At 45.4% G+C, this 26,848-nt stretch overlaps 1 protein-coding gene across 2 annotated transcripts in view; it reads right to left on the bottom strand.

Moving 5' to 3' along the window:
* Positions 1-1,635: 1,635 nt before the first annotated feature.
* Positions 1,636-26,848, bottom strand: part of BPGM (bisphosphoglycerate mutase) — a 35,912-nt gene continuing 10,699 nt past the window's right edge. For both annotated transcript variants that reach the window (XM_038752810.1, XM_038752811.1), the window contains exons 2-3: positions 23,731-24,398; positions 1,636-4,856 (exon numbers count right to left, since the gene is read on the bottom strand). In XM_038752810.1, coding sequence (XP_038608738.1) covers positions 4,678-4,856; positions 23,731-24,331 — 780 coding nt within the window. In that variant the 5' untranslated portion in view covers positions 24,332-24,398 and the 3' untranslated portion in view covers positions 1,636-4,677. The remainder of the gene's footprint in view (positions 4,857-23,730; positions 24,399-26,848) is intronic.

Here is a 26,848-nt window from a genome sequence, read left to right as displayed (position 1 = left end):
GATCGTGCCCTTGGATTAGCAATGCTTCACCCAATGCTTTCAAATCCCTTTAGATCTACAGCCGTAGCAAGATGCTTGGGTTCCCATTAAGGAGATTTAGTTGGACACACAAGATCAACAGAAACACTTGAAATCCAAACGTTTCAAAGTCATCTATCACGTGGCTTTATTGGAGGTTTACACAGATTGTAAAATTTTGTCATTTTGCTCAGGAGCACTGATATTTTTCATGGCCTACTGTACTGAACCTATTATATAAGAGCACTCACTTCCCCAAGAACCTAGCAGATTTACCCATGAGCCTTGGGAAGTCACTAGGGAAGAGCCTGAAAGTATGTCACTTGGAAATGGATCGCTGTACTTGTGACTCAGGAACCAATCTAATTCCTACAGATGGCACCTATAGGTGGTTAAGTCGGGAATTAGCAGAAACAGACTCACGGCGGAACACACGTAAAATCCCTTTGGTCACTGCACACCTTATCTGGTTTTGAAATCCACGCCACAACAGGCTTCTCTTGTTGCACACAACTGTATTCATCATTTGGCTTTCTGGGCCTGGGGGAAAGCGGGATAATAGGAGTTTGCCACCCAAAGCCAATCTTCATTCACACTGAAAACCAACAAAGTCGTAGAGAAAAATATGCAGCCTGCCCCTCTTAGAAAAGGCTATATGGGGTAAGCCCGTTATGGGCAGGCAATGTGTCTGCTAATTCTGCTGTTCTCTCCCAAGCACTTAGAGTGCTCTGTACATAGTAAGAGCTCAATAAATACGATTGATTGATTCATTCATTCCTTTGAAAGGAGGCATGTTTTCATATTAAAAGTAACTTCACACTCTGCACCCATGGCAAAGTCTATGGCTGGTAGGGGAAGGGGGTGGGGATGGACAGTAGTAATGATAGTATTTCTTAAGTGCTTTCCATGTGCAGAGCACTATACTTAGCGCTGGGAAAGAGGGCCCAAGGGGGAATAAGAGCCAGAGGCTCACAATAAGGCAACTGCATCATCCTCTTAATATCTTCTTCAAGTGGGGAGAAAGTAATTTTTCTTCTCTTTCTAATCCTGACAGAGAACTATGTCAAGAGGGGAAGAGATTTTTTTTTTTTAATTGTACTTTGTTAAACGCTTCCTGTGTGTCAAGCAATGTTCTAAGTGCCAGTGTAGACAGAAGTTAATCAGGTCGGACACAGTCCCTGTCAAACATGAGGCTCATGGTCTAAATTGGAGAGAGAACTGGTATTGAAATCCCCATTGAAGAAACTGAGGTACAAAGGCAGGGAATTGACTTGCCCAAGATCACAAAGCAGGCAAGTGGAAGAGCCAGGATTAGCAGACTCCAAGGCCTGTGGTCTTCCCATTAGGCCACACTGCTTCCCGATGTCTATTTATATTTTCCTTGTGCTCTAATTGGATGGCAGAGTTTGTATCATAGCCCTGTGAGCTGTTCACCTGGCTGCAGCTCACTGTGGGCCGGGAATGTGTCTGTTATATTGTTACATTGTACTCTCCCAAGTGCTTAATACAGTGGCTCTGCACACAGTAAGCACTCAATAAATATGATGGACTAACTATGAAAGTCATTCTGCTGGGAAGTGACACTTTTGAACTGGAACACATCTGCACAAGAGAAGCTTGAGGTGTTTTTTTTATTATTGTTTGGTTTTGTTTCTTAATACGCAAAAGCTAATCCAATAACACATATTATCCCAAGGTCAGCAGAAGCCAAAGAGGAAAAAAAAAGAGGTTTTGTTTTGCAAGAACAGACATTAACCCCATCTACTATAGTGCTAAATGCAAATGCCTTCCTGCTCTGCTCACATGAGAGATCATAATGGGTTGCATATGTCTCTTTAGGGCCATTTGAAAGCTTTGAGTGGCAGGGAGGGGAATCTCCCAAGAGCTTCCGCTTCATAATCCCCAAAACCTTTGGCCCCTTATCCAGAGGTACAAAAACACACCTAAACAGCTGCTTCTAAGCATAAGAAAGAAATGTACCTCCAAATTCCACTGCTGGTGGTAATTCTATTCTGCCTACTATTAACTCTTCTTCCTTGGTTCCTTCTCCCCGACAAAGTTTCTTTTCACCGAAAACACCAGCATGGAAGTAAAAGAAAATAAGAGAACGATACAACTTCACAAGATTGAGGTTAAAAAAAAAAAAAACCAGAAAGAACAACCAATTAATTTCCGATTTTCCAGTATCTTGTCTCTTGGGCTCCCAAACTAGCAAAGCCACCTAGAAGGAAAAAGAGAAGTGGCTTCTGGGCAGCTGCCTGGAACGGCACAAAACGGATTTGTTCTGAAAAAACCGTCGCCGATCCTCTAAAGGCTTGAATAGGAGACGAAACAATTTTTAATAGTTTAAAAATACAAAACACACGTAGTGCCCTTAAGGGGAAGCACGCTTAGGAATCTAGTAGTGAACTTGGTTGCTCTGAAAATAGAGTGCAAGTATTAGGCAACGACAGCTCTACCTGAGCTGATCACAACCTGAGATGACAGAAAGGGGTCATAAGAGACAGGAGATAATTGCGATTTACAGATATTAATTTCCTCTCACACTCCACTACCTGAGACGACCTGCTGCCCCCTGCCCTGCCACACAAAGGCTAATGGAGAGGCTTAGAGGCTCAAAAGCCACATTAAAATATTCCAGTTGGGATAAGTGCGGAGAGAGGAGCCTTCTATTTTGACAGAGTCTCTTTTGCAAAAGGCTAGCAATGCACGAGACCCTACCTGGTCGTTATTCAGGGATTCTCTAGGATTCTCCAGCATGTAGAGGAGCTGCCTTTATGCTTACAACTCCCAGGTGCTGATTGGAGAATTCTCATTGTTGTCTCTCAGTACAGCTGGTGTTTAGGAGACCAAGAACCCCCTGTTAGGGATCCGATTCCTCCGAGATCTAGGAATTGAGTGTTGCTTGTCTTCCAAAGGCGTCTGTGACTGCTTGATTTTTTTTTTACACAAAACTAAAAGGAACTACCATAAAAGGTAACACACATATATAATTTGGCACATGTATACTCTTGGAAATTGATTTGGGAGAATCACAGGTTTTGCATAGTGAGTTTCATTAGCACTCATAAGAGTCAAGTGTGTCAAAACACACCCATTCTTTTGAGAATCTGGAAACAGATTGGACTGGTTTTGGAAAACTCTGAAGTCTCCACTCATTCAATCGTATTTATTGCTCCATCCCCAAGGGGATGCTGCTCTTGAAATGCCTTTTATCCCAAAGTGCTACCTCCTCTGGTAATCACAAAGGTGCCCCCCAAGAAATCCCGGCTTCCCAACCACTAGAAGATCGAGAAGCCGCCAGGTTTGACTGCAAGCTTACAGCTCAAAGACACTTTCAAAAATCTGAGAAGTCAATTACATGCTTCTGGGAAATGGACTTGCACCACAATATGGAAAATTCTGGAAAAATAGGTTGTCTGAGAACCTGCAAGCACAGATGGAAAAACTTGTCCCCTGAAGATGGGTGACAATATTTTTCTTCCCTCAAGAACACTTAGAGAAAGCACCTTTGCCTTGGCCTTTTATGGTGGAGACTACGTGCCCAATGTCCAAAGAGACTTTTAAACATTCTGTTAAAAAAAACAGGTGTCTGGATCTCAAAAATATCCTTGCAACACTAGCCAAGAATGTTGAGCTTAACCCTAAGTAAGGAGAATGGGAGTCTGAGCACAATTACGGTCCTTGAATGTGTGCATGGAAGGACCCATTAATCATCACTTGGCCCCTTTTACAACTTTTGGAGCTCCAACTGTATATACACTTCTATGTACATAAAAGGGAAAGAAAAAAAAAAGATGGACCTATGGCCTGTAATTTCCAAACCCAAGTTATTCCTAACCTAATCTGTGTCCACCTAGCATGCTAGACCTCTTTATTTACAATCAAGGAGGTATCTGAAGTCAAAGAATGATCCTTTTAAGATTAGAAAATAATTTCACAACCTGAAAAACTCCCTTTCTCTATGCTCTGATCACTAGAGAGGCCACAGAGAATTAATGCCAAATGAAAAATGAAAGCAAACACTTTGGGGCTGAATCCACTTCAAACCAGGGGGCATTATTTTGGGGAAAAACACAGACAACTTTAGACCTCTTCCTTCAGAATACCATTGGTCTTAAATACCACCAGAATACCCTTTAAGGGAGAAAAGAAACCTGACAAGAAAAATGATTTTAAGACTAGTGCATTATCTAATAATACCGCTTAGTGCAATCGGGGCCAGCATTTAATAGTTGTGAAAATTTAACAATAACTCAACAAGGCAAAATACAAACTTTCCTCTTCCTACTCGGCCAAAACACCTCATCTTTGGCCTGTGGACATCCCCAGCCCCTCCAACCACCACTGTCCTCCTCTCTCAGTTCCTGATTTAACAGTTGGGCTCCCGTGGTGGTGACCAGCTGGGTGACAGATCACGTAGGAACTAAGCAGGCAAATGCTATAAATAGATTCACACTTCAACTTCCAACTCTGAAAACACCTCTGCTGAGAGAAGAGGCTGGGGCCCCGTAAGAGGATCTACGCTCTATGTGGGGGCTCTCTAACTTCAATACTGGATTCACTTTTAAGCAACTGCAAGTTCGTAAGAGATTCAGCACTTCCAAAGCACTCCACGCCCAGGGTTTGTGTGTTTGTGTATGTGTGTGTGTATGTGATTTATTTTTCCGCTCGTTTAACCTTCCCCTGATCTTCTACTTTCTTTATGGCCGCCTGGATGGCCTCTTGGTCGCCCAGGAACTGGTGAGGGCCGATGGCACGCAGGTTTTCGTCCAGTTCCAGGAGAATGGGTACGCCGGTAGGAAGAGTCAGGTTGATGATGTCGTCATCTGGGATGCCTGTTGAAATAGAGGGAGGGAGGGAGGGAAGAGGGGGTAAAGGACCATTACACAATGAGAGCCAGTTTTAAAAAGTACTTAAAAGTTGCTGGACTTGTGCTGATCTTTGGAGATCTCTTTCCAGAGGGTGGGACTGCCTTTCCCCCAGCAAATCGAAAATATTCAAATCCTCAGGGCCAAAGGTCAACTTCCCCTCCCACGACACTCAGATCACCTCTAAATGGAGCAAGGCAGGAATTAAGAAAGGCGAGGCTAATTCTAACAGTCACTTTGACTCAGCACTTATCCGATCCCGTTCCAGAGCACTAGGGGAATACTCTCACTTTCAGTCGACAAAATTATGTTGGTTGCCCAATTCTGCAATGGCGTTCTATCCAAAACCCATCATGAAAACCTGCATTGTGGAACAAAGGCAGCAAATCCTCCCAGGAGGTACAAGCGGGCACTTTAGGGCAGAGTTTTCCTCCCATGGGAACAAATCCACAAGGGGTATCTTCAGTCCAGCCCTGTAGGCAAACAGCTCAGGGATACAGAGAGAAATTTTCTCACTGTTGGATCTCTTGTGCAAAGGGGAGGTTTACTATTGAAGTTTCCGGTATTTGCTCAAAGAGCACTGTCGCCCCGCTGTTTGTGTTGGGGAGACTCCTTTGTGCACACTGCTGAACTGGGCCCTGGGATGTAGACAAAGCAGATAAAATAAAAACAAACCCAGCCCTCAATGAGTGTACAATCTTTGGTTGGGGAAAAGTAGCCACAGGGAGAAAATAAGAACAAAAACTAAAAATTAAACATCGACGCTAACTGTTTTTTCCTTCCTTCTCCTCCTCCTAAGCTCCGGTGGCGGGCCCAGATGTGGACACGGCTACAGCAAAGGGTGTTCCAAGAGTCTGGCCCCAGTGAAGAGCCTGGAGCAGTGGACTCAAAAAAATCAAAAGTCTAAAAAGCCCCACTTTGGAAGATTTTTTTTTAACTATCTCTGTCTACTAGGCTAAGTAGTGTTCTATTAAAAAACAACAACTGCCAAACCAATCAGTCAATGAAAATTTGAATGTTTATTGTGTGCAGAGAGTATTAAAGCGTGTGGGAGAGTATAATACAACAGAGTCAGCAGATGCAACCCTTGCCCATAAGGAGTCTAGAGAGGGAGACAGGCATGAAAATACTCGGCGATATAAAAGGGAATGGGAGACTGAAGCCTCTCCCTCAAAGACAGCTGACATCCACCCGGGGAGGATTTTTCATTCCTACCATTTTGACAACAGACTCCTTGGCTGTTTAGGCCTCCTTGACCGGGCATTCCCCATCCAGGGAGAGGTTTGCCAATTGGAGATAACTGTGAAGAGCTTTACTACTCTTTGATTAGGTCATGGGAGACCTGATCCCGTCACAGTCCGTCAATCGTGCCAGAACCCACCCTACTGGTTCTGAAGTGTTCACTGAAGTGGTAACCTCGGTGGAGAACTTAAACAGCCCAATCCAACACCATTCCAGCCATTCCCCTGCCCCCTTCAACCCTCCATCTCCACCCTGAATGAGAGATCCCTCATGCAGAAGCAGCGTGGCTCAGTGGAAAGAGCACGGGCTTGGGAGCCAGAGGTCATTGGTTCTAATCCCAGCTCCACCACTGGTCAGCTGTGTGACTCTGGGCAAGTCACTTAACTTCTCTGGGCCTCAGTTACCTCATCTGTCAAATGGGGACTAAGACCGTGAACCCCATGTGGGACAACCTGATCACCTTATATCCCCCCAGCGCTTAGAACAGTGCTTTGCACAAAGTAAGCACTTAACAAATGCCATCATTATTATTATTAAACCAAAGGCATCACACTGCCTCCGATTCCTATGGAGAGAGTTCACCCCCAATGAACTGGAAGCCCACAGTGGGTGTCAGGCTCCGTCCAGAACATGTGAGAAGGCAGTGGTTGCCTTTCTAGGTGTTGACATTTCAATATGGGGGAGGGAAGGGCTCTGGGGATCATTTTGAATAAGGGACTGGGGATGTCTGAGCAAATGGGAGCAGCCAGGCAGAGGGGCCCGGTTAGACAGTGGTGCGGAGATAGGTAGGGTCACAGGAAACAAGGTGTGGTCCAAAGATGATAATGCATGCAAAGACCCCCCTGGGGGCAGCTACAGGGGAAGTTGAAGGAAGAGGCCAATAGGACACTCTGGGGGAGGCCTTAATGGAGAGTAATTACTATAATAATTATTATTATAGCTCTGGAAATAATATAGCACTTCCTAGGTGCCAAGCCCTATACTAGCACCGGGGTAGATGCAGGATAATAGGGTCGAACACAGTCCTTGTCCCCCATGGGGCTTGCAATCTAAGTAGGGAGGGACAACAGGGATTGAATTCCCATTTGATAGATGAGGAAACTGAGACACAGAGAAGTGAGAGACATGCCCAAGGTCACAGAGAGGGCAAATGGCAGAGACGGGATTAGAGCCCCAGTCTTCTAACTCTCAGGCTTGTGCTCTTTCCACAAGGCCATGCTGCTTCCCAAAGGGATGACAGTCACAAAAGCTGATCTGAGACAACAGGATGGGTTTGAAGTGGGAGAATGAAGATCAGGATGGGGAGAAGGGAGACTGCATAATCACTGCACTAAGCGCAGGTGTAGATATCAGATCAGACATCATCTCTGTCCCAAATGGGGCTCAGGAGGAAGAGCTTGGATTTTCTCCTCATTTTTACCAATGCAGAAACTGGAGCACAGAGAGATTAGATGATTTGCCCAAGTTCACACAGTAGATGAGGAACAGAGCAGGACTTGAACCCGGGTCTCTCGACTGCCAGATCCATGTCCTATCCATTAGGCTACACTCCCTCTCTGGTTAAACAGATCAGGCCTTCGGTTTTGAAAGGGATAAGACTAGATTTGAGGCTACACTCCTCTCTCTTCAAGTAATGCTCTTCTGGGATGGGGAAGAAAAAAAAATAAAGGAGGGAAACACTCTGTGGCTCTCAAACTACTCGTTTGTTTTTTTTTTTTACAGGAAAAAACACACAAGATCCAAACATCCCCAAACTCCAGATTAGCAGTAATCTTGTGGTTCCACTATGCCTCAATTTATAACCGAGCATCTGCCATGGTCACTCTTTCCTCCCCAAGCCTCCAACCTAAACATGCTGCAGGCTAAGGTACTTGACAAATGCAGTGGTTTGATAAACAATACAGTGTTTACTAAGTAAAATGGCCCTGGGGCATCCAAGGTCCCCAAAGCAGGAAAAAAACACAGCCTGCAGAACCTTGGTTTAGGCGTTTCCAATCAATGGTAAACTCCCATTCCTCTCCCATGACGAGCCAACTCACTCACAGAGCAGACTAATTGTTCCTATGCGTTTTCAGGCCCAGACTGTTAGTAATCTGTCGATGGGTTTGGGAAGGCTGGGAAAAGACTCTGAAAAGAAGAATCTGGAAATAGCAAATCCAGGCAAAAGCCACAAGAAAACCACTGGCCATGTGTACACATCCTGTGTCTCCTACCATTTCAACATCCAAAAATACCAATGAAAAAGCCCACATCTTTTAGAAGGCACCTCAGGGAAAATGAACAGAGTGACTCTGGAATTGGTTCTCAATTTCCTAAGCTGCTGGGATGTCAAAGGATGGCTCCATTTTGAATCCCCACACTGGAAGGGAATTTGAAGTCCCTTGCCGGAGTCAGTTATGGTATGAGTTAAGCACTTATCAATCCATCAATGATACTTATTGAGCACTTACTATGTAGAGAGCACTGAACTAGGTGCTTGGGGGAGTACAACACAGTTGGTAGACTCGTCCCCGTCCACAACAAGCTCACAATCTAGAGGGGAAGATGGAAATTAATATAAACTACGGATATGTACATAAGTGATGTGGGGCTGAAAGAAGAGGTGAATAAACTGTGCAAATCCAAGTGAAAGGGCAATGCAAAAGGAAGTGGGAGAAAAGGAACTGAGGGCTTAGGTGGGGAAGGCCTCTTGGATGTGATGTGCTTTGAATAGTATCTGTAATTATATTAATGTCTGTCTTCCCTTTTGGGCAGGGAATGTGTCTGTTTATTGTTACACTGTACTCTCCCAAGCACTCTGTACATTAAGTACTCAATAAATACCATTGAATGAATGAATGAATAGGGTTTTGAAGGTGGGGAGAGGGTTGGTCTGTCAAATACGAAAAGGGAGGGTGCTGCAGGAAACAGGCGGGATGTGGGTGAAGTGTTGGTGGCAAGATAGATGAGATTGAGGTACAGTGAGAAGATTGGCATTCGAGGAGCTAATTGTGAGAAGATTGGCATTCGAGGAGCTAATTGTGTGGGCTGGGTTGTAGTAGGAGAGTAGCGAGGTGAGGTAAGAGGAGACAAGGTGATTGAATGCTTTAAAGCAGTGGTAAGGAGTTTTTGTTTGATGCAGAGATGGATGAGAAACCACTGGAGGTTCTTGAGGAGCGGGGTGACGTGTCCTGAATGTTTTTGTAGAAAAATGAACCGGGTAGCAAAGTGAAATATGGACTGAAGTGGGGAGCGAGAGAGGAGGCACGGAGGTCAGTGAGAGGCTGATGCAGTAATTCAGGTGGGATAGGATTAATGGCTGGATTAACATGGTAGCCATTTGGTTGGGGAGGAAAGGGCAGCCCAAAGTGGTCTCCCCAAATTGCCAGGGTTCTTTTTAAACCCAAGAAGAGTTGATGGTGCAGGAAGGCACCCAGAAGGAGGTCCCTGGGAAAACTGTCCCAATGCTAACACGACTCTGTCCCTGGGTGACCCTCATCCCAGCCCCTCCTGTAGCCCCTGCTCCCAACAGCAAGGCCAGAGTCACGCAAGCAGGCTCACGTCAGGGGTGGGGACTTTTTTAAAAAAATCGTGTTCTTGTAATAATATGCAAGGGGAAATACATCTGCACAAGATCTGCTGATCAATTCTGCACATAAATGTTTGGTGAGGGCCAGCATCATTTACAAAAAGGCAACAAGAATACATGTTAAGGGACTCATCATCACGTGTGTTTGTAACAGTTCATTACACAAATGTTTAGTTAACCAAATAATTTATACAATTCCAAGGGGGCAACCCTCTGCACAGCAAATTGTTTTTTATTGTTTTGGATTATTTTCTCCCCACCTCCTAACCAACATTCATTCATTCATTCAATCAATCATATTTACTGAGCGCTTACTGTGTGCAGAGTACTGTACTAAGCGCTTGGGAAGTACAGGTTGGCAACATATAGAGACGTTCCCTACCCAACGGGCTCACAGTCTAGAAGGGGGAAACGGACAACAAAACAAAACATATTAACAAAATAAAATAAATAGAATAGTAAATACGGATGAGTCACTCCAAGTCATACTTCACTCTGCTGCCTGGATCATTATGCTACAGAAACATTCAGTCCGTGTTTCTCCACCTCTCGCGAACCTCCAGGAGATGCCCATCCATCTTCACATCAAACAGAAACTCCTTACCATCAGCTCTAAAGCATTCAATCACCTTGTCCCCTCTTACCTCACCTCGTTACTCTCCTACTACAATCCAGCCCTCCCTCTTCATATCTGACATTTACTCTCCCCACCTTCAGAGCCTTAATGATGTCACATGTCCTCCAAGAGGCCTTCCTTAAGCCCCCATTTCCTCTTCTCCCACTCCCTTCTGCATCCCCCTGGTTTGCTCCTTTTATTCACCATCCCCACTCAGTCCCACAGCACTTACATACATATCTGTAATTTATTCATTTATATCAATGTCCGTTTTGCCCTCTAGACTGTAAGCTCTTTGTGGGCAAGGACTGGGCCTACCAGCTCTGTTATATTGGTATATTGTACTCTCCCAAGTGTTTAGTAGAGTGCTCTGCACACAGCAGGCGTTCAGTAAATATGATTGATTGATGAGCTGTCTCCTGCAGACTGGCAGCTGAGAAAAGAAGAATGAAGATGAAGACGTCTTTGAACCTGGAAGAGATCTTCTGAGACTCTGGTAATGGTACAGTTGGAAGAGCAAAAAGGTCAGAAACCAGAGGAGAAAGGCAACAAGAGGAAAGGCTGAAAGGATTGTGCGAGTGTGCACGGTGTTTGCAAGCAAAGGGCAGAGGAAATGAAAAAGGCAGGATAGAGGGAGGGTTGATTAAGGGACAGGGAATCTTTCTGGCCCTTTAAATGAACAGGCCAGGGAGAATAAGAAAGAAAAAAAAACTGTCTCACTGAACTATTGCCAAAAAGGCAAATGTATATTTCTAGAAAACTGAAAATGTTCAAGGCTCCGATATCATGTGCAAGAAGGAAAACACCTGCAACCTCTGGCTGCCACAGCCCTTCACTTGTTCCCGGAAGCTAAAATAAACTTTCCTTCTGCAACAGGCGAGAGACCCAAACTCTTTCAGAAAACGTACCCACCGTAAATGTCAGACACGGCTATTGAGTAACCTCCCTGGCCCTGCAACCAGACCTGTGTGACCTTTTCTGTGTTGTTCTAATTTCATCTCCCCAGTTTACTGGGCCCCATCCCAGTAAACTCTGTGCTCTGCACACAGTAAGTGCTCAATAAATATGATTGAATGAATGAATCCCTTATTCTAACACACACACACACCCCCAACCTTTAGGGATTGACTCTTCCACCCTCCATCGGACTCTTGTAGTCCCTCTGCTTGGTCGGAGAGACTAAACAAACCACTTTCCTTGGCAGGATCCCAAGCATTCCCAATGTTCCATTTACAAGTCTCTTTTTCTTCCGTGTGGGCTGTAGTGATATAAACACAGGAAGCGGCCCTGCCAACCAGAAAGAAAGAATGGAAGGAAAGAAATGTAGAATCCCTCTCTTGGAAGTTCCTGGGCCCTTCAGACACACCGTTTAGGTCTTAACGATAGTCATTTCTTGAAGAGGCTTTGAGAATGTACCCTGAATCAATCTGTTAGGGGCTTGTAGAGAACCAGCGTGGCTCAGTGGAAAGAGCGTGGGCTTTGGAGTCAGAGGTCATGAGTTCAAATCCCAGCTCTGCCAACTGTCAGCTGTGTGACTTTGGGCAAGTCACTTCACTTCTCTGTGCCTCAGTTACCTCATCTGTAAAATGGGGATTAAGACTGTGAGCCCCCTGTGGGACAACTGATCACCTTAATAATAATGATGATGGCATTTGTTAAGCACTTACTATGTGCAAAGCACTGTTCTAAGCACTGGGGAGGATACTAGGTGATCGGGTTGTCCCACGTGGGGCTCACAGTCTTAATCCCCATTTTACAGATGAGGTAACAGGCTCAGAGAAGTTAAGTGACTTGCCCAAAGTCACACAGCTGACAAGTGGCAGAGCCAGGATTTGAACCCATGACTTCTGACTCCCAAGCCTGGGCTCTTTCCATTGAGCCATGCTGCTTCTCCAGCCACGCTGCTTCTCCACCCTGTAACCTCCCCAGTGCTTAGAACAGTGCTTTGCACATAGTAACTGCTTAATAAATGCCATTATTATTATTTTTATTATTCTTATTATTATTTTGCAGATCCATTACAAGCAAAAAGCATTTTTGTCAGGGTTATTTGGGTGGGTCCTGCCTCCAAGTCAACACTGAAAGGCAAAGGCTCGGCAATCTGGAAAAACAGACCAGACATTCTTTACATGTTTCTTATAATTTCATTCTTTCTTTTATTTTTTTTAATTCCCTGAAAGTCTGGTTTCAAGCTTGGGGCCATTTTCCAGTTTGCTAGAAAATTTCCTCCTAATTTACCCACTTTTTTCAGGACAACGCCACCTGAAACAAGTTACTCTCTGAGCATTAGAACAATCCTTGAGACTCAGCCTTCCTGTTCTGTTCTTAGGATTAGAGACTGGTCACATTCCTCCCTCGGGACTGTGTCCTAGTTGATTTTCCAACAGCTGGAAGGCCTGGGCTGAGGAGGCGTTGCTAAAGACGGCCCGGTCGATTTAAGCATGAAACCACAGAATTCATTAAGGGCTAGAGTAGATATAAGATAATTGAATTGGTAGCTCCCAGAGGATGCGGGAGTGGCCGGGATCTGGGCCGCTCAGGCTGTCGCACCGGTCCCGACAGCCTGCTGCCATGGCTAAGTAGCTAAATGCGGAGTTGTCTGCTTTCGCCCTGATTCTGGATTTATGATACAACTGAATTCTGGTCTGACTGAGCAGAGGGTAGGTCTCCCGGCGGCCAGCAAGGGCTCTCTTTGATCAACATTAATAATAATAATAATAATGTTGGCATTTGTTAAGTTCTATGTGCAAAGCCCTGTTCTAAGCGCTGGGGGGATACAAAGTGATCAGGTTGTCCCACGTGGGGCTCACAGTCTTAATCCCCATTTTACAGATGAGGTAACAGGCTCAGAGAAGTTAAGTGACTTGCTCAAGGTCACACAGCAGACATGTGGTGGAGCCGGGATTCGAACCCATGACCTCTGACTCCAAAGCCCGGGCTCTTTCCACTGAGCCACGCTGCTTCTCTACCATCAGGGGGGCAGCAATAGTTCAAAACCCAGGCCTTCTGGAGAGCAACAGGGAGCCCTGGACCTTATGGCAGTGAAACTTCCCATCTAGGGGTACGAAGGCGGCAGCATGCCTGCTTTTCCTCTCTGTTCTACTCTGAAATGAATCTTTCACAGGTAATCAAGACCCTTGTGGGGCTATTTTAAGGGACAAAAAGGAAAACTTTTTTGACATCGGGCCTCTATTGTACTCGCCAAAACAAGCTAAGAGAGGCTTCTGTGGAGATTTCTCTGGTTGAGAGGCTTCTGTGGAGATTTCTCTGGTTGAGAGGCTTCTGTGGAGATTTCTCTGGTTGAAGGGCTTCTCTCTTTAAGCATAGCAGTCAGGGGGCCTGATTTCATTTTTCTAAGCCTGTCGGATTAAATTCTGAGGCCCAGCATCCCCAGGGGGTGGCAGGGGGAATTTAAATCTTTCTATTCACTCATGCAGTTGTGAATACTGTGTGCAGAGCACTGTACTAAGCGCTTGGGAAGTACAAGTTGGCGACATATAGAGACGGTCCCTACCCAACAACGGGCTCAATCGTACACATCAATCAATAGTATCTATTGAGCACTTACTGTGTGCAGACCACTGAACTAAGTACTCGGGAGAGCACAATACCAAAGAATCGGTAGACGTGTTCCCTTCCCACAAAGAGCATACAGTCCACGGCTTACACATCATTTGGTGTGAAGCCGCAACTTAATGCCTAGATATTTCTCACCAGGACTCTTCTCCTTCAGCTGAAAGGGCTGTTCTAGAGGAAAATTTAAGAACCACGAATGCCATGATCGGTTAAATGAGGTGGCCTAGAAGAAAGAGCACTTGTTATTACTACTGCTTCTATTCAGTCATTCAACTGTATTTACTGAGCAATTACTGTGTGCAGGGCACTGTACTTAGTGCTTGGGAGAGGACAATATAACAGAATTTGTAAACACAAGCCCTCCCTACAGTGGACTACTGCCCTCTTGACTGTAAACTCCTTGTGGGTGGGATTATGTCTACCTACTCTCCCAAGTGTTTAGTGTAATGCTCTGCATACAGTAAACATTCAATACCGTTGATTGACTGGGTGTCAACACTGTGGGTTCTGGTTCAGTTATGAAGTGATCTGCAAACTGCACGGGTCCCATCTCTCCATCAGTAACAGCACTGGCCCCTTCCCCCTGCCCCCATTCACGGAAATTGTGAGGATCAGTGAGAAAATATGCCTGAAATCACATTAGGAAGAAGCTCTTGAGAGCCCACAGGGTGCCCAGCTCTGGACTAGATGTTTAGGGGGAAGCCATTACAGGCAGTCTGTGGAGAAAGGTACTAGAAGGACAGTAGAGACTCTAAGTTAAAGGATATCATTAAAATCATTCAAGACCTCAGAGAATTCCCAACAGGTAAAGGAATTTCAAACTCATCTCCTGGCCCCGGAGTCACTTCTCTGGCTCCAGTAATCGAAATCATGCGGCAGTTCTCGGAGGAGTCCATTTCTTTATTTAAAGGTTTCATAATGTTGCTTTAATTTGGACAGTTTCCACTGGGGTGGGCATTGATGGCACTTGGGAATACCAGGCATCACATATGATGCCTGTGTTACTCTGGGTTTACAGCATCACCTGATGATGCTGCACATGCCATTTTGTGGCATTTCCCCGAGTTCACCCAATCTAGAATGTTCCTCTAGGGTATCCCTGCCTCCTCCGATTTGCTTCATAGCTACTGTATCCCCCTCCTAGGTCCACAAGAACACAGGCTCCAGGTCTGAGTAGTGGAGCTTGGTGGCGGGAATGAAGACCCTGAAAATATTATAAAGGAGCTCAGTACCGAGTTCAAACCAGGTAGAAGATACTGACTCAAAAGACTGGACAATTGGCCATCCTAGTTACCACCTTCACCCCCAAAAGTGACTGCTTTTCCAACCACCAGTGGAGTGAGTGTCCCATCATCACTGTGACTACGCTTTTTACACGGCACCTCCACCTGCAATTTCTTCTTTTATGCACGGTCCAGTAAAACATTGGTAAGTTTGGGGACTTACCTGCAGTGGCGGTATGTAACTCTGCCGACCCCCAAGGAGTGTCAGAGGGGAGGAGGGACAGAGAGAGAAGTAAAGGGAGAACCAAAAATTGAAGGTGCTCCTGGGAATGATCATCCTAGAGTTAAAGCATTAGAACATGGAGAGCTATTTCAATTCCCCAAGTGGAGGCCTTAGGTCTCAGACTTCAAAGTCTGGGTGCTCTTGAAGAGTCTGGGTGATAGGAAGTCCCTTGCCCCTTTCCTGAGGGGCAGGGACCCCTAAAGGGCTACAAAAGACCCCCTCCTTCACAGAGAATCAATCAATCAATCATATTTATTGAGTGCTTACTATGTGCAGAGCACTGTACTAAGCACTTGGGAAGTACAAATTGGCAACACATAGAGACAGTCCCTACCCAACAGTGGGCTCACAGTCTAAGAGAACCCCCATCTCCATCCCACCCCACCCCTCCCCAGGTTCCAGGCAACCCACACCAACCAAGTTCCTTTTGGTCCTCCCTTATTACTCCGATTTTGTTTTTTTAATAAGATTTCATCTCCCATGCAAGTTTTTACAATTTAAAATATACCCGGAGACAAACGCATATAATTAAACGCTTAAGGGAAAAGTGACGTCCATACTTTCTTGCCTATCCCAGGCTTTGAAAATGTATAAGTGACCAGCAATCCTCTATTGATAGAGCTCTGATTGAGATTCTGCGGGGGGGTTCCAGAGATTCTGATTGAGATTCCGGTTCCAGTCCGGTTTGGCAGCTAAATCTACAACCTTGGATAAGTTCTTCCTCTGTAAAGTGGGGGGAAATGGCCACACCTTCCCTCTGCCAAGAGGAATTGAGAGAAGAAACATATGAACAAATGTGAAATAATGGCGGGGGCAGGGGGGTAGGGAAGGGAAGAGGGGGATGACATTACCAACTACCTCATGCCGTTCATAAATTAAGATGTCTCCAGTTAGATTCTTTAGAGTTTCCTCTTGTCTTCTGACACTTACTGAATACAGAACTTGGAAAAAAAAAAGCCTTCTGTAAAATAACATAAAATACTCCAGTAATAAATATTTTAAACTCCACAGGCATTTAATGAGTGGAGAAAAAGTTACACCTCACTGTGCCAAGACATGAGAGTAAAAGAATCTAAGGGACTTTTCAGGAAAGACTTGGCATTTAAAGGAATCGCTGCCATGGGCCCAGAAAAAAAATCCACTTTTTTTTTTTTTGTCAGCCCAGGTCAGAGGTTACTTCTGAAAAGACTCAAGTCATCACAAAGCGTTGAGACTTTCTCCCGATGAGCAGCTACATCCTGATGGGGTCAAGTTATTTTTACAGCCGAAGGAAATGCTGGGCTTGCATTTCACAGCTTGTTTCAAGGATTTGGTGGTAAATGCTTGAGGAAGTTGGGCTTCCTGACAGTGGAAATGATTAGCCAAATGGCTCCTTTCTCTTCCTTAAATGAAAAGGAGACAGAAAAGGAAAGTCTACTTTTGTCCTTAATCAGAGTTTCCTTAAACTTAGCTTCCTAAAGTTGTGACGTCTTGTTTTCCGAGGCTGGGTGAACCAACGATTATAAACTCCTCAAGGTCAGGGACCGTGTCTTTTATTTAATATTGTACACTCCTAATAGCCAAGTACGGTGTTCTGCATATGGCCTAGGCACTCAAATATAAATGATGATAAGTACAATACTTTGAACTCTCTCTCAAATCCCAATTTTCAGTATTCATAGTCCCTGCATCTATTCTATTTCCAAATTCAAGAATTACATGGCACTTCTTGAATAAGACACCAAAAACAAGTGATCTTGTGAAAAAGCTGAACTTCTCCAAAGGTGAAACAGTGGAAACCATTCCCAACTTTTGCCCATTCTTCTTCTTCCTTGCTATCTCCCTTGGGAAAGTCACTTGCCTATGTCATCGACCAAAAGTATATTTTTTAAGCGCTTACTGCATGCAGAGTGCCGTACTAAGCGGCAGCGTGGCTCAGTGGAAAGAGCATGGGCTTTGGAGTCAGAGGTCATGGGTTCAAATCCTGGCTCCGCCATGTCAGCTGTGTGACTTTGGGCAAGTCACTTAACTTCTCTGGGTCTCAGTTCCCTCATCTGTAAAATGGGGATTAAGACTGTGAGCCCCCCGTGGGACAACCTGATTACCTTGTAACCTCCCCAGCGCTTAGAACAGTGCTTTGCACATAGTAAGCACTTAATAAATGCCATCATTATTACTATTATTATTATTACAATACAGGAGAATTAGCAGACCCGTTCCCTGTCCATAATGAGCTTACAGTCTAGAGGAGGGTCTATGTCACAGAGGATCTATGGAAAGTTACAAATAACAAATCATTTTTCAAGTCAGAGGAAAGGGCTTTAAAAAGTAATTCACTCCAAAAATCACATTTCCCCGCACAGCGCAAAAGGGTTTGATCCACTTTAACTTAAAAGGGCAGCTTTTTTACAAAATGGAATTATTAAGCGCTTACTATGTGCAAAGCACTGTTCTAAGCGCTGGGAATACAAGGTGATCAGGTTGTTCCACTTAGGGCTCACAGTCTTAATCCTCTTTTTACAGATGAGGGAACTGAAGCACAGAGAAGTGAAGTGACTTGCTCCAATAAATCGTATTTATTGAGCGCTTACTCGGTGCAGAGCACTGTACTAAGCACATGGGAAGTACAAGTCGCACTGCTGACAAGTGGCGGAGCCGGAATTTGAACCCATGACCTCTGACTCCAAAGCCCGTGCTCTTTCCACTGAGCCACGCTGCTTTTAAACTTAGAGTTGCTGAACTGTACTTCCCAAGCGTTTAGTACAGTGTCCTGCGCACAGTAAGCGCTCAATAAATAGGATTGAATGAAAATTATAGTTGTGTGTGAATCCTTTGGCTTAGGGAGGGGAAACCAGATTTGATCTCGACCACCAGGGGGCGCTACAGACTAAACAGGTACTTTCCAAGCGTTTAGTACAGTGTTCTGTGCACAGTAAGCGCTCAATAAATAGGATTGAATGAAAATTAAAGTTGTGTGTGAATCCTTTGGCTTAGGGAGGGGGAACCAGATTTGATCTCGACCACCAGGGGGCACTACAGACTAAAGCAGATACTTCTCAAGCGTTTAGTACAGTGTTCTGCGCACAGTAAGCGCTCAATAAATAGGATTGAATGAAAATCAAAGTGGTGTATGAATCCTTTGGCTTAGGGAGGGGGAACCAGATTTGATCTCGACCACCAGGGGACACTACAGACTAAACAGGTACTTCCCAAGCGTTTAGTACAGTGTTCTGCGCACAGTAAGCGCTCAATAAATAGGATTGAATGAAAATCAAAGTGGTGTGTGAATCCTTTGGCTTAGGGAGGGGGAACCAGATTTGATCTCGACCACCAGGGGGCACTACAGACTAAACAGGTACTTCCCAAGCGTTTAGTACAGTGTTCTGCGCACAGTAAGCGCTCAATAAATAGGATTGAATGAAAATTAAAGTGGTGTGTGAATCCTTTGGCTTAGGGAGGGGGAACCAGATTTGATCTCGACACCCAGGGGGCACTACACACTAAACAGGGGCACAAATTTCACTCCCTTTTCCAAGCCATTCATCTCACAAAACTCCAGCATTTTCTGGGCCCTCCCTGTGGGCAGAATGCTGTATTCAGCACTTGATTGTAACATGCTAATTTATTCCTGCTGTCCCACACAACACCCAACCTATTCCTCCATTCATTTTAGGTCCCAAACCTAGCTCTAAAATTCCCTTCTGGCTATCTGTTAGTCCCTGCAAGAGCCCTTCCCCACAGCACCTGTATATATGTTTGTACATATTTTTTACTCTATTTATTTATTTATTTCATTTGTACATATCTATTCTATTTATTTTATTTTGTTAGTATGTTTGGTTTTGTTCTCTGTCTCCCCCTTTTAGACTGTGAGCCCACTGTTGGGTAGGGACTGTCTCTATATGTTGCCAATTTGTACTTCCCAAGCGCTTAGTACAGTGCTCTGCACATAGTAAGCGCTCAATAAATACAATTGATGATGATATGTATATATGTTTGTACATATTTATTACTCTATTTTACTTGTACATATTTATTCTATTTCTTTTATTCTGTTAATATGTTTTGTTCTCTGTCTCCCCCTTCTACACTGTGAGCCCACTGTTGGGTAGAGACTGTCTCTATATGTTGTCAACTTGGGACTTCCCAAGTGCTTAGTACAGTGCTCTGCACACAGTAAGCACTCAATAAATACGATTGAATGAATGAATGAATCCAGAGCTTAGAACAGTGCCTTGCACATAGTAAGTGCTTAATAAATGCCATTATTATTATTATTATTATTATCCTATAACCCAAAAGAGTACTCAAACAACAATGGTATTTATTGAGCACTTACTCTGTGTACAGCACCCTACTATGTGCTTGAAGAGTGCAATATTCATTCATTCATTGAGAAGCAGCATGGCTCAACAGAAAGAGCCCGGGCTTTGGAGTCAGAGGTCATGGGTTCAAATCCCGGCTCCGCAACATGTCTGCTGTGTGACCTTGGGCAAGTCACTTAACTTCTCTGTGCCTCAGTTACCTCATCTGTCAAAGGGGGATTAAGACTGTGAGCCCCACGTGGGGCAACCTGATCACCTTGTATCCTCCCCAGTGCTTAGAACAGTGCCTTGCACATGGTAAGCGCTTAACAAATGCCATCATTATTATTATTACTCAATTGTATTTATTGAGCGCTTACTGGGTGCAGAGCACCGGACTAAGCGCTTGGGAAGTCCAAGTTGGCAACATATAGAGACGGTCCCTACACAACAACGGGCTCACAGTCTAGAAGGGGGAGGCAGACAACGAAACAAAACATGTAGACAGGTGTCAAGTCATCAGAATATGTACTAAGCTTCACTGCAATAAGCACTGGGGAGAGTACAATACAACAGCGTTGGTGGACAGTTCCCTGCCCGCAACAAGTTTACAGTCTAGAGGGTGAGACAGATAGTAATAGAAATAAATTATGGCTATGTACAGAAGTGCTGGGGGGCGGGGGGAGGTGAATTCATTCATTCAATCGACTTTACTGAATGCTTACTGTGTGCAGAGCAGGAAGCAATACATTCGGTACACACGATCCCTGCCCTCAAGAACTCACTGAGAGCTCACCTCCTCCAGGAGGCCTTCCCAAACTCAGCCCCCTTTTTCCTCTCCCCCTCCCCATCCCCCCCACCCTACCTCAATTCCCTCCCCACAGCACCTGTATATATGTTTGGACAGATTTATTACTCTATTTTACCTGTACATATTTACTATTCTATTTTATTTTGTTAATATGTTTTGCTTTGTTGTCTGTCTCCCCCTTCTAGACTGTGAGCCCGTTGTTGGGTAGGGACCGTCTCTATAGGTTGCCAATTTGTACTTCCCAAGCGCTTAGTACAGTGCTCTGCACACAGTAAGCGCTCAATAAATACGATTGAAGGAATGAATGAATGAATCTAGCTTTATTTCTATTTATTCTGATGACACCTTTCCACATGTTTTGTTTTGTTGTTCTAGACTGTGAGCCCACTGTTGGGTAGGGACCGTCTCTATATGTTGCCAACTTGTACTTCCCAAGCGCTTAGTACAGTGCTCTGCACACAGTAAGCGCTCAATAAATACGACTGAATTGAATTGAACTGTCTGTCTCCCCCTTCTAGACTGTGAGCCCATTGTTGGGTAGGGACCACCTCTATAGGTTGCCAACTTGTACTTCCCACGCGCTTAGTACAGTGCTCTGCACACAGTAAGCGCTCAATAAGCGGGGAAGCAGGGTGGCTTAGTGGAAAGAGCCCGGGCTTTGGAGTCAGAGGTCATGGGTTCAAATCCCAGCTCTGCCACTTGTCAGCTGTGTGACTCTGGGCAAGTCACTTCACTGGGCCTAAGTTCCCTCATCTGTAAAATGGGGATTAAGACTGTGAGACCCCGTGGGACAACCTGATCACCTTGTAACCTCCCTAGCGTTTAGAACAGTGCTTTGCACATAGTAAGCACTTAATAAATGCCATTATTATTATTATTATTATAAATACAATTGAATGAATGAAATGAATGAAGAAGCTTAGAGCCGAGTGGGAGTAACATTAAAATTTCTCATTTCCTGAGTGAGGCAGGAGGAGGGCATAGGAAGAAGTGGAAGGTATAAGAAGAGGAGGAGGGATTAGGGAGGAAGGATGAGTTGGAAGAAGTCCAGGAGAAGGAAAAAGGGCCTCTTGTCCTAGAACATCAGGCTTTGGAAGGAGATCAACAGATGCCACCTAAGTCTCCCAGGCATTTTATACTTAAGGGAGACTACTGAAACAAGAAAAAGTAACAGTGTGGTCTGGTGGTTAAAGCACCTGGGTTCTAAAGGACCTGGGTTCTAATCCTGGCTCTGCCACGTGTCTGCTGTGTAACCTTGGGCAGGTCATTTCACTTCTCAGCACTCAGCTGCCTCATCGGCAATTAGACTCTGAGCCCTATGTGGGACATGGCCTGTGTCCAGCTGGATTACCTTGTATCTACCCCGGTGCTTAGAACAGTGTCTGGCACATAATAAGTGCTTAAATACCATTAAAAGAAATCTAGAGGCATGCCCTAGCATGGCTCAGTGGAAAGAGCCTGGGCTTTGGATTCAGAGGTCATGGGTTCAAATTCTGACTCTGCCAATTGCCAGCTGTGTGACTTTGGGCCAGTCACTTAAGCAATCAATCATATTTATTGAGCGCTTACTGTGTGCAGAGCACTGTACTAAGCGCTTGGGAAGTACAAGTTGGCAACATATAGAGACAGTCCCTACCCAACAGTGGTCTCTGTGCCTAAATTACCTCATCTGTAAAATGGGGATTAAGACTGTGGGCCCCCCGTGGAACAACCTGATCATCTTGTAACCTCCCCAGCCCTTAGAACAGTGCTTGGCACATAGTAAGCACTTAATAAATGCTATTATTATTATTGTGGAATTTTGGGGGCACAGCCCTCATTTAGGCATTAGTAACCACCTCTTCCCCCCATGTGATCAATAAATAGTATTTACTGACTGTTTACTGTGATCAGAGCACTGCACTAATTGTATGGGAGAGTACAATATAATGCAATTAATAGACACAATCCTTGCCCCTGAGGAGCTTACCGAATCAAGAAGAAATGGGATTCAGTGGTTCCACACAAGGAAGGATTTCTTAATAGTGAAAGTTAACGGGGAACCAATCAATCAATCGTATTTATTGAGCGCTTACTGTGTGCAGAGCACTGTACTAAGCGTTTGGGAAGTACAAGTTGGCAACATAAATGAATAGTATTTATTACAATCTTACTGTGTGCAGACCACTGATACTAAATGCTGGAGAGAATACAATATGGTAAAGTCAGTAGGAACGATCCCTGCCCAGAAGGAGCTTACAGAATCAAAAAGAAATGGGATTCAGTCGTTCAACACAAAAAAGGATTTCCTAATCAATTAATGGTATTTATTGAGCGCTTTCTGTGTGCAGAGCACTGCACAAAGCGCTTGGGAGAGTATAATACAACAGAGTTGGTAGACACATTCCCGGCCCGCGAGCTTACAGTCTAGAGGCCTGGGTGAAGGTTCCTTCCAGCTATGAAATTCGATAATCCCCAATTAAAACTTGTTTCTCTTTCCTACACAGAATTTTTCCATACACAGAATTTTTTCAATGGCTCTGGCCTTTTCTCAACAGGACAGGTCCAATCTCTGATAGGTTTGTGTGGGGCTGAGTAAGAAAGTGAGATGTTAAGACTGCTGCTCTCCCCTCTCCCACCCCCACGGCCCCACCCCCAGAAATTTTGTCGAGGTTGTTTTTGGGGCTGGAACAAAAGGGTTTAGTCACGGAAAACAGCATCTGGGCAAACCAACAAGGAAAAAAAAAAAATGACTTTCGTTTGGCAACTACAAACCAGTAACAATGCTGGGCGTTTGCTTCAGCCTGGAGGGCTCTTTACTAACAACAATAATAATAATAATAATTTTAAAAAAGACTAGGCAAACATTCTGTAAGTAATACTACCTCTGTGTCCCACCCCTCCCCTGCTTATCTGGAGCTGAACCAGAAACCACGTCAGTGCCGTAAATGCAAACTATTAATTTAAGACTGCTCCAAGGCTTTTCGGGCTACCAAGGGAGGCTGTGGAGCTTCCAATCAATCGTATTTATTGAGCGCTTACTGTGTGCAGAGCACTGTACTAAGCGCTTCCAACCCTGGAGAGCTTTAAGAACGGACTCCCGTCGGTCCCGAACGCTTTAGGCACTGGCCTTTGTGGAGGCGGGGGGTTGGATCGGATGACCTGTGACTAATTCTGCGGGGCAAGGAAGAAAGGACGGGTTTCTAGCCTGAGCAAGAATAACGTGCAGCGCGTTGAGGACAGGTAAGAGAACCGTGTACCTTCCAGATGCTTCAGCAGTGCCCTGCTGCTGTTCCCATGGGCGGAGATGAGAATGGTTTTGCCGCTTTTCAGCGCCGGTGCGATCCTCTCAGTCCAATAGGGCAGGAGTCTATCCAACACCTCCTTGAGGCTTTCGGAGCGGGGCAGTTTATCCACCGACACGTCACAGCACTTATAGCGGCGGTCGTTGTAGATCTCGTGATAGTACGGGTGGGATTCGTCGATGGGCGGCGGGGTCACGTCGTAGCTTCTTCTCCAGATCCTCACCTGCTCCTCGCCGTGGTTCAGTGCCATCTTCTCCCTGTTGAGGCCGATGAGGGCCCCGTAGTGGCGCTCATTCAGCCGCCACGAGCTCTCCACGGGGACCCATTCTTGCCCCATTTCCTCCAACACCAGCCAGGCCGTGTGGATGGACCGGTTGAGGACTGAGGTAAACACCAGGTCGAACTCAAAGTTCAGGGCTCTGAGCTGTTTCCCACAGTTCTGGGCCTCCTTCACGCCGTCGCTGTTGAGCTTCTGATCCACCCAGCTGCAAAAGCGATTCTCCTTATTCCAAGCTCCTTCCCCATGCCTTAGCATAACCAGTTTGTACTTGGACATGTCGAACGGTGACGGGCTCCCTGGAGAGCTCAGATGGGACTGGTGAAATTTATCAGCGACGAAGCATCTAGGAAGACAGCAAACAGGCAGGGTCGATCATGTTCCTCGGGACACCCTACAGGAGCCCGTTTAGATGGAGGGAAAAGCGGGCCTGACTATTACAAGCCACACGGCTACCAAAATAAACTGAAAGGCCTTAGAACACTTTCTAAGACTCTCCTTCAAACGCCCAGCTCTTCACACGTTGAGACGCACTCACAGGCATACCTTAAAGGTAAGTAAAAGTAAGTCTTCTAGACTGTGAGCCTGTTGTTGGGTATGGATTGTATCTATCTGTTACCGAATTGTACTTTCCAAGCACTTAGTACAGCGCTCTGCACCCAGCAAGCGCTCAATAAATACGATTGAATGAAAGGAAGTAATTACAGCTTAGGGAACCTAGTTGATTTAATGGCAGCAGTCGGATTTGGACGCTGAGGGACAGGTAGCGTGTGTTAATTATGGGGTGTAGCAGGTAACAGAACACCAACCTCACCCGTGTGGCATGCCGCGTTTCCTCTGGATGAGGCGCGAATGATTGTAAACTGGAGGATTTAGTGGGAAAGCACTTTAGGATTGGTGGGGAAGACTAAAAGGAATCACGGACTCGGGACTCCAGAACTCAGCCCCGACACCTACTCTAGTCCTGAAGACATGCCTGCTGCATCTCCAAGGGGCCTCACTTTGCCCCATCACAGAGATGAGAGAGACTTCATTCAATCGTATTTATTGAGCACTTACTGTGTGCAGAGCACTGTACTAGGCGCTTGGGAAGTACAAGTTGGCAACATACAGAGACAGCCCCGACCCAACATTCATTCATTCAATCATATTTATTGAGCGCTTACTGTGTGCAGAGCACTGTATTAAGCACTTGAAAGTACAAGTTGGCAACATATAGAGACGGTCCCTACCCAACAACGGGCTCACAGTCTAGAAGACTTATTTTACCATGGCGCCGGGGCGCTGGACGCTTCCTTCTCCGAGTGGAGAATAAATACAAAACTCTTCCAAGCCAGGAAGATACAGGTCAGGCCCATCACTTCCAGGGAGGGAATGTGGATTTTCCTGAAGGGCGGAAGCTGCAACTACAAGAATCAATCAGCGATTCATTCATTCATTCAATCGTATTTATTGAGCTATTACTGTGTGCAGAGCACTGTACTAAGCGCTTGGGAAGTCCAAGTTGGCAACATATAGAGACGGTCCCTACCCAACAGCGGGCTCACTGTCTAGAAGGGGGAGACAGACAACAAAACAAAACATATTAACAAAATAAAATAAACAGAATAAATATGTACAAGTAAAATAAATAAAGTAATAAATATGTACAAACATATATACAGGTGCCGTGGGGAGGGGAAGGAAGTAAGGCGGGGGATTGAGAAGCAGCGTGGCTTGGTCAAAAGAGTTTGGGACTGGGAGCCTATGGCCCTGGGTTCTAATCCCAACTCTGCCAATTGCTTGAAGAGCAAGTCACAACTCTGTTCTCAGTTTCTTCAACTGTAAAATGGGGATTCGATCCTCCTCCCTCCTACTTAAACTGAAAGCCCCATGTAGGGCAGGAATTGTGCTCCACCTGATTAACCTGTAGCTACCCCAGTGCTTAGAACAGTGCTCGATGCATAGTAAGTGCTTAAATGCCATTAAAAGAAAAAAGCTAATGCCTGACAGCCCCAGGAATAGAGAAAATAAGGGGCCCCACGCAGGCACACAGCAAAATCACTGACAAAGACACAGGGCCCAAGGCCCACGGTCATCTGAGAGGGCCCAGCCCTCAAATTGCAGTGATCCCTTACCTACTTCAGGATGGATCCCCTGGCAAGCGAAAGGCTGGACTCACAAACAAGCTGCCTGCCAGGGCTGATAAAGTGGTGAGTGAGTCTCGGGGAGGAGAGGAACCACCCTGATAACAAGGGCCCCTCCCCCGAGAAGCTCACGGACTGCCCCCTCCTTGGACTGCCCCCTTAGACTCTAACGGAATTGAAAGCGAACCACCAGGCCCGCTCTGTGCCCCTCCAGGCGCCAACACATTCACCCAGGTCTCCTGGAACACAGAGATCTTCCCTTCCCTCTTCCCTCCTGCCTGGGACCCCTTCCCACTTCAGATCTGACAGACCACTGCTCTCTCCAACCTCAAAGCCCTACTAAAATCACTTTTCCTCCAAGAAGCCTTCCCTGATTCACTTCTCAGCTCCCCACCCTATCTGCCCTCCTTCTGCATCGTAACACTTGGCTCTGTAACCCATAAGCACTTTGATACTCACTCCACCCCCACAGCACTTTATGTCCACATCCTTATACTCGGCCTCTTCCCTGCCCGGCTCTGCCATTATATCTGCTGTGTGACCTTGGGCAAGTCACTTCATTTCTCTGGGCCGCAGTTACTTCATCCGTAAAATGGGGATTGAGACATGAGTCCCATATCCAGCTTGATTTGCTTGTATCCACCCCAGCACTTAGATGCTATGATTATTA

This window comes from Tachyglossus aculeatus, chromosome 10 (assembly GCF_015852505.1).
Source record: "Tachyglossus aculeatus isolate mTacAcu1 chromosome 10, mTacAcu1.pri, whole genome shotgun sequence".
Classification (NCBI taxonomy): Eukaryota; Metazoa; Chordata; class Mammalia; order Monotremata; family Tachyglossidae; genus Tachyglossus; species Tachyglossus aculeatus.
The sequence above is the reverse complement of the archived record's forward strand: the minus strand, read 5'-3'. Positions and strand labels throughout refer to the sequence as shown.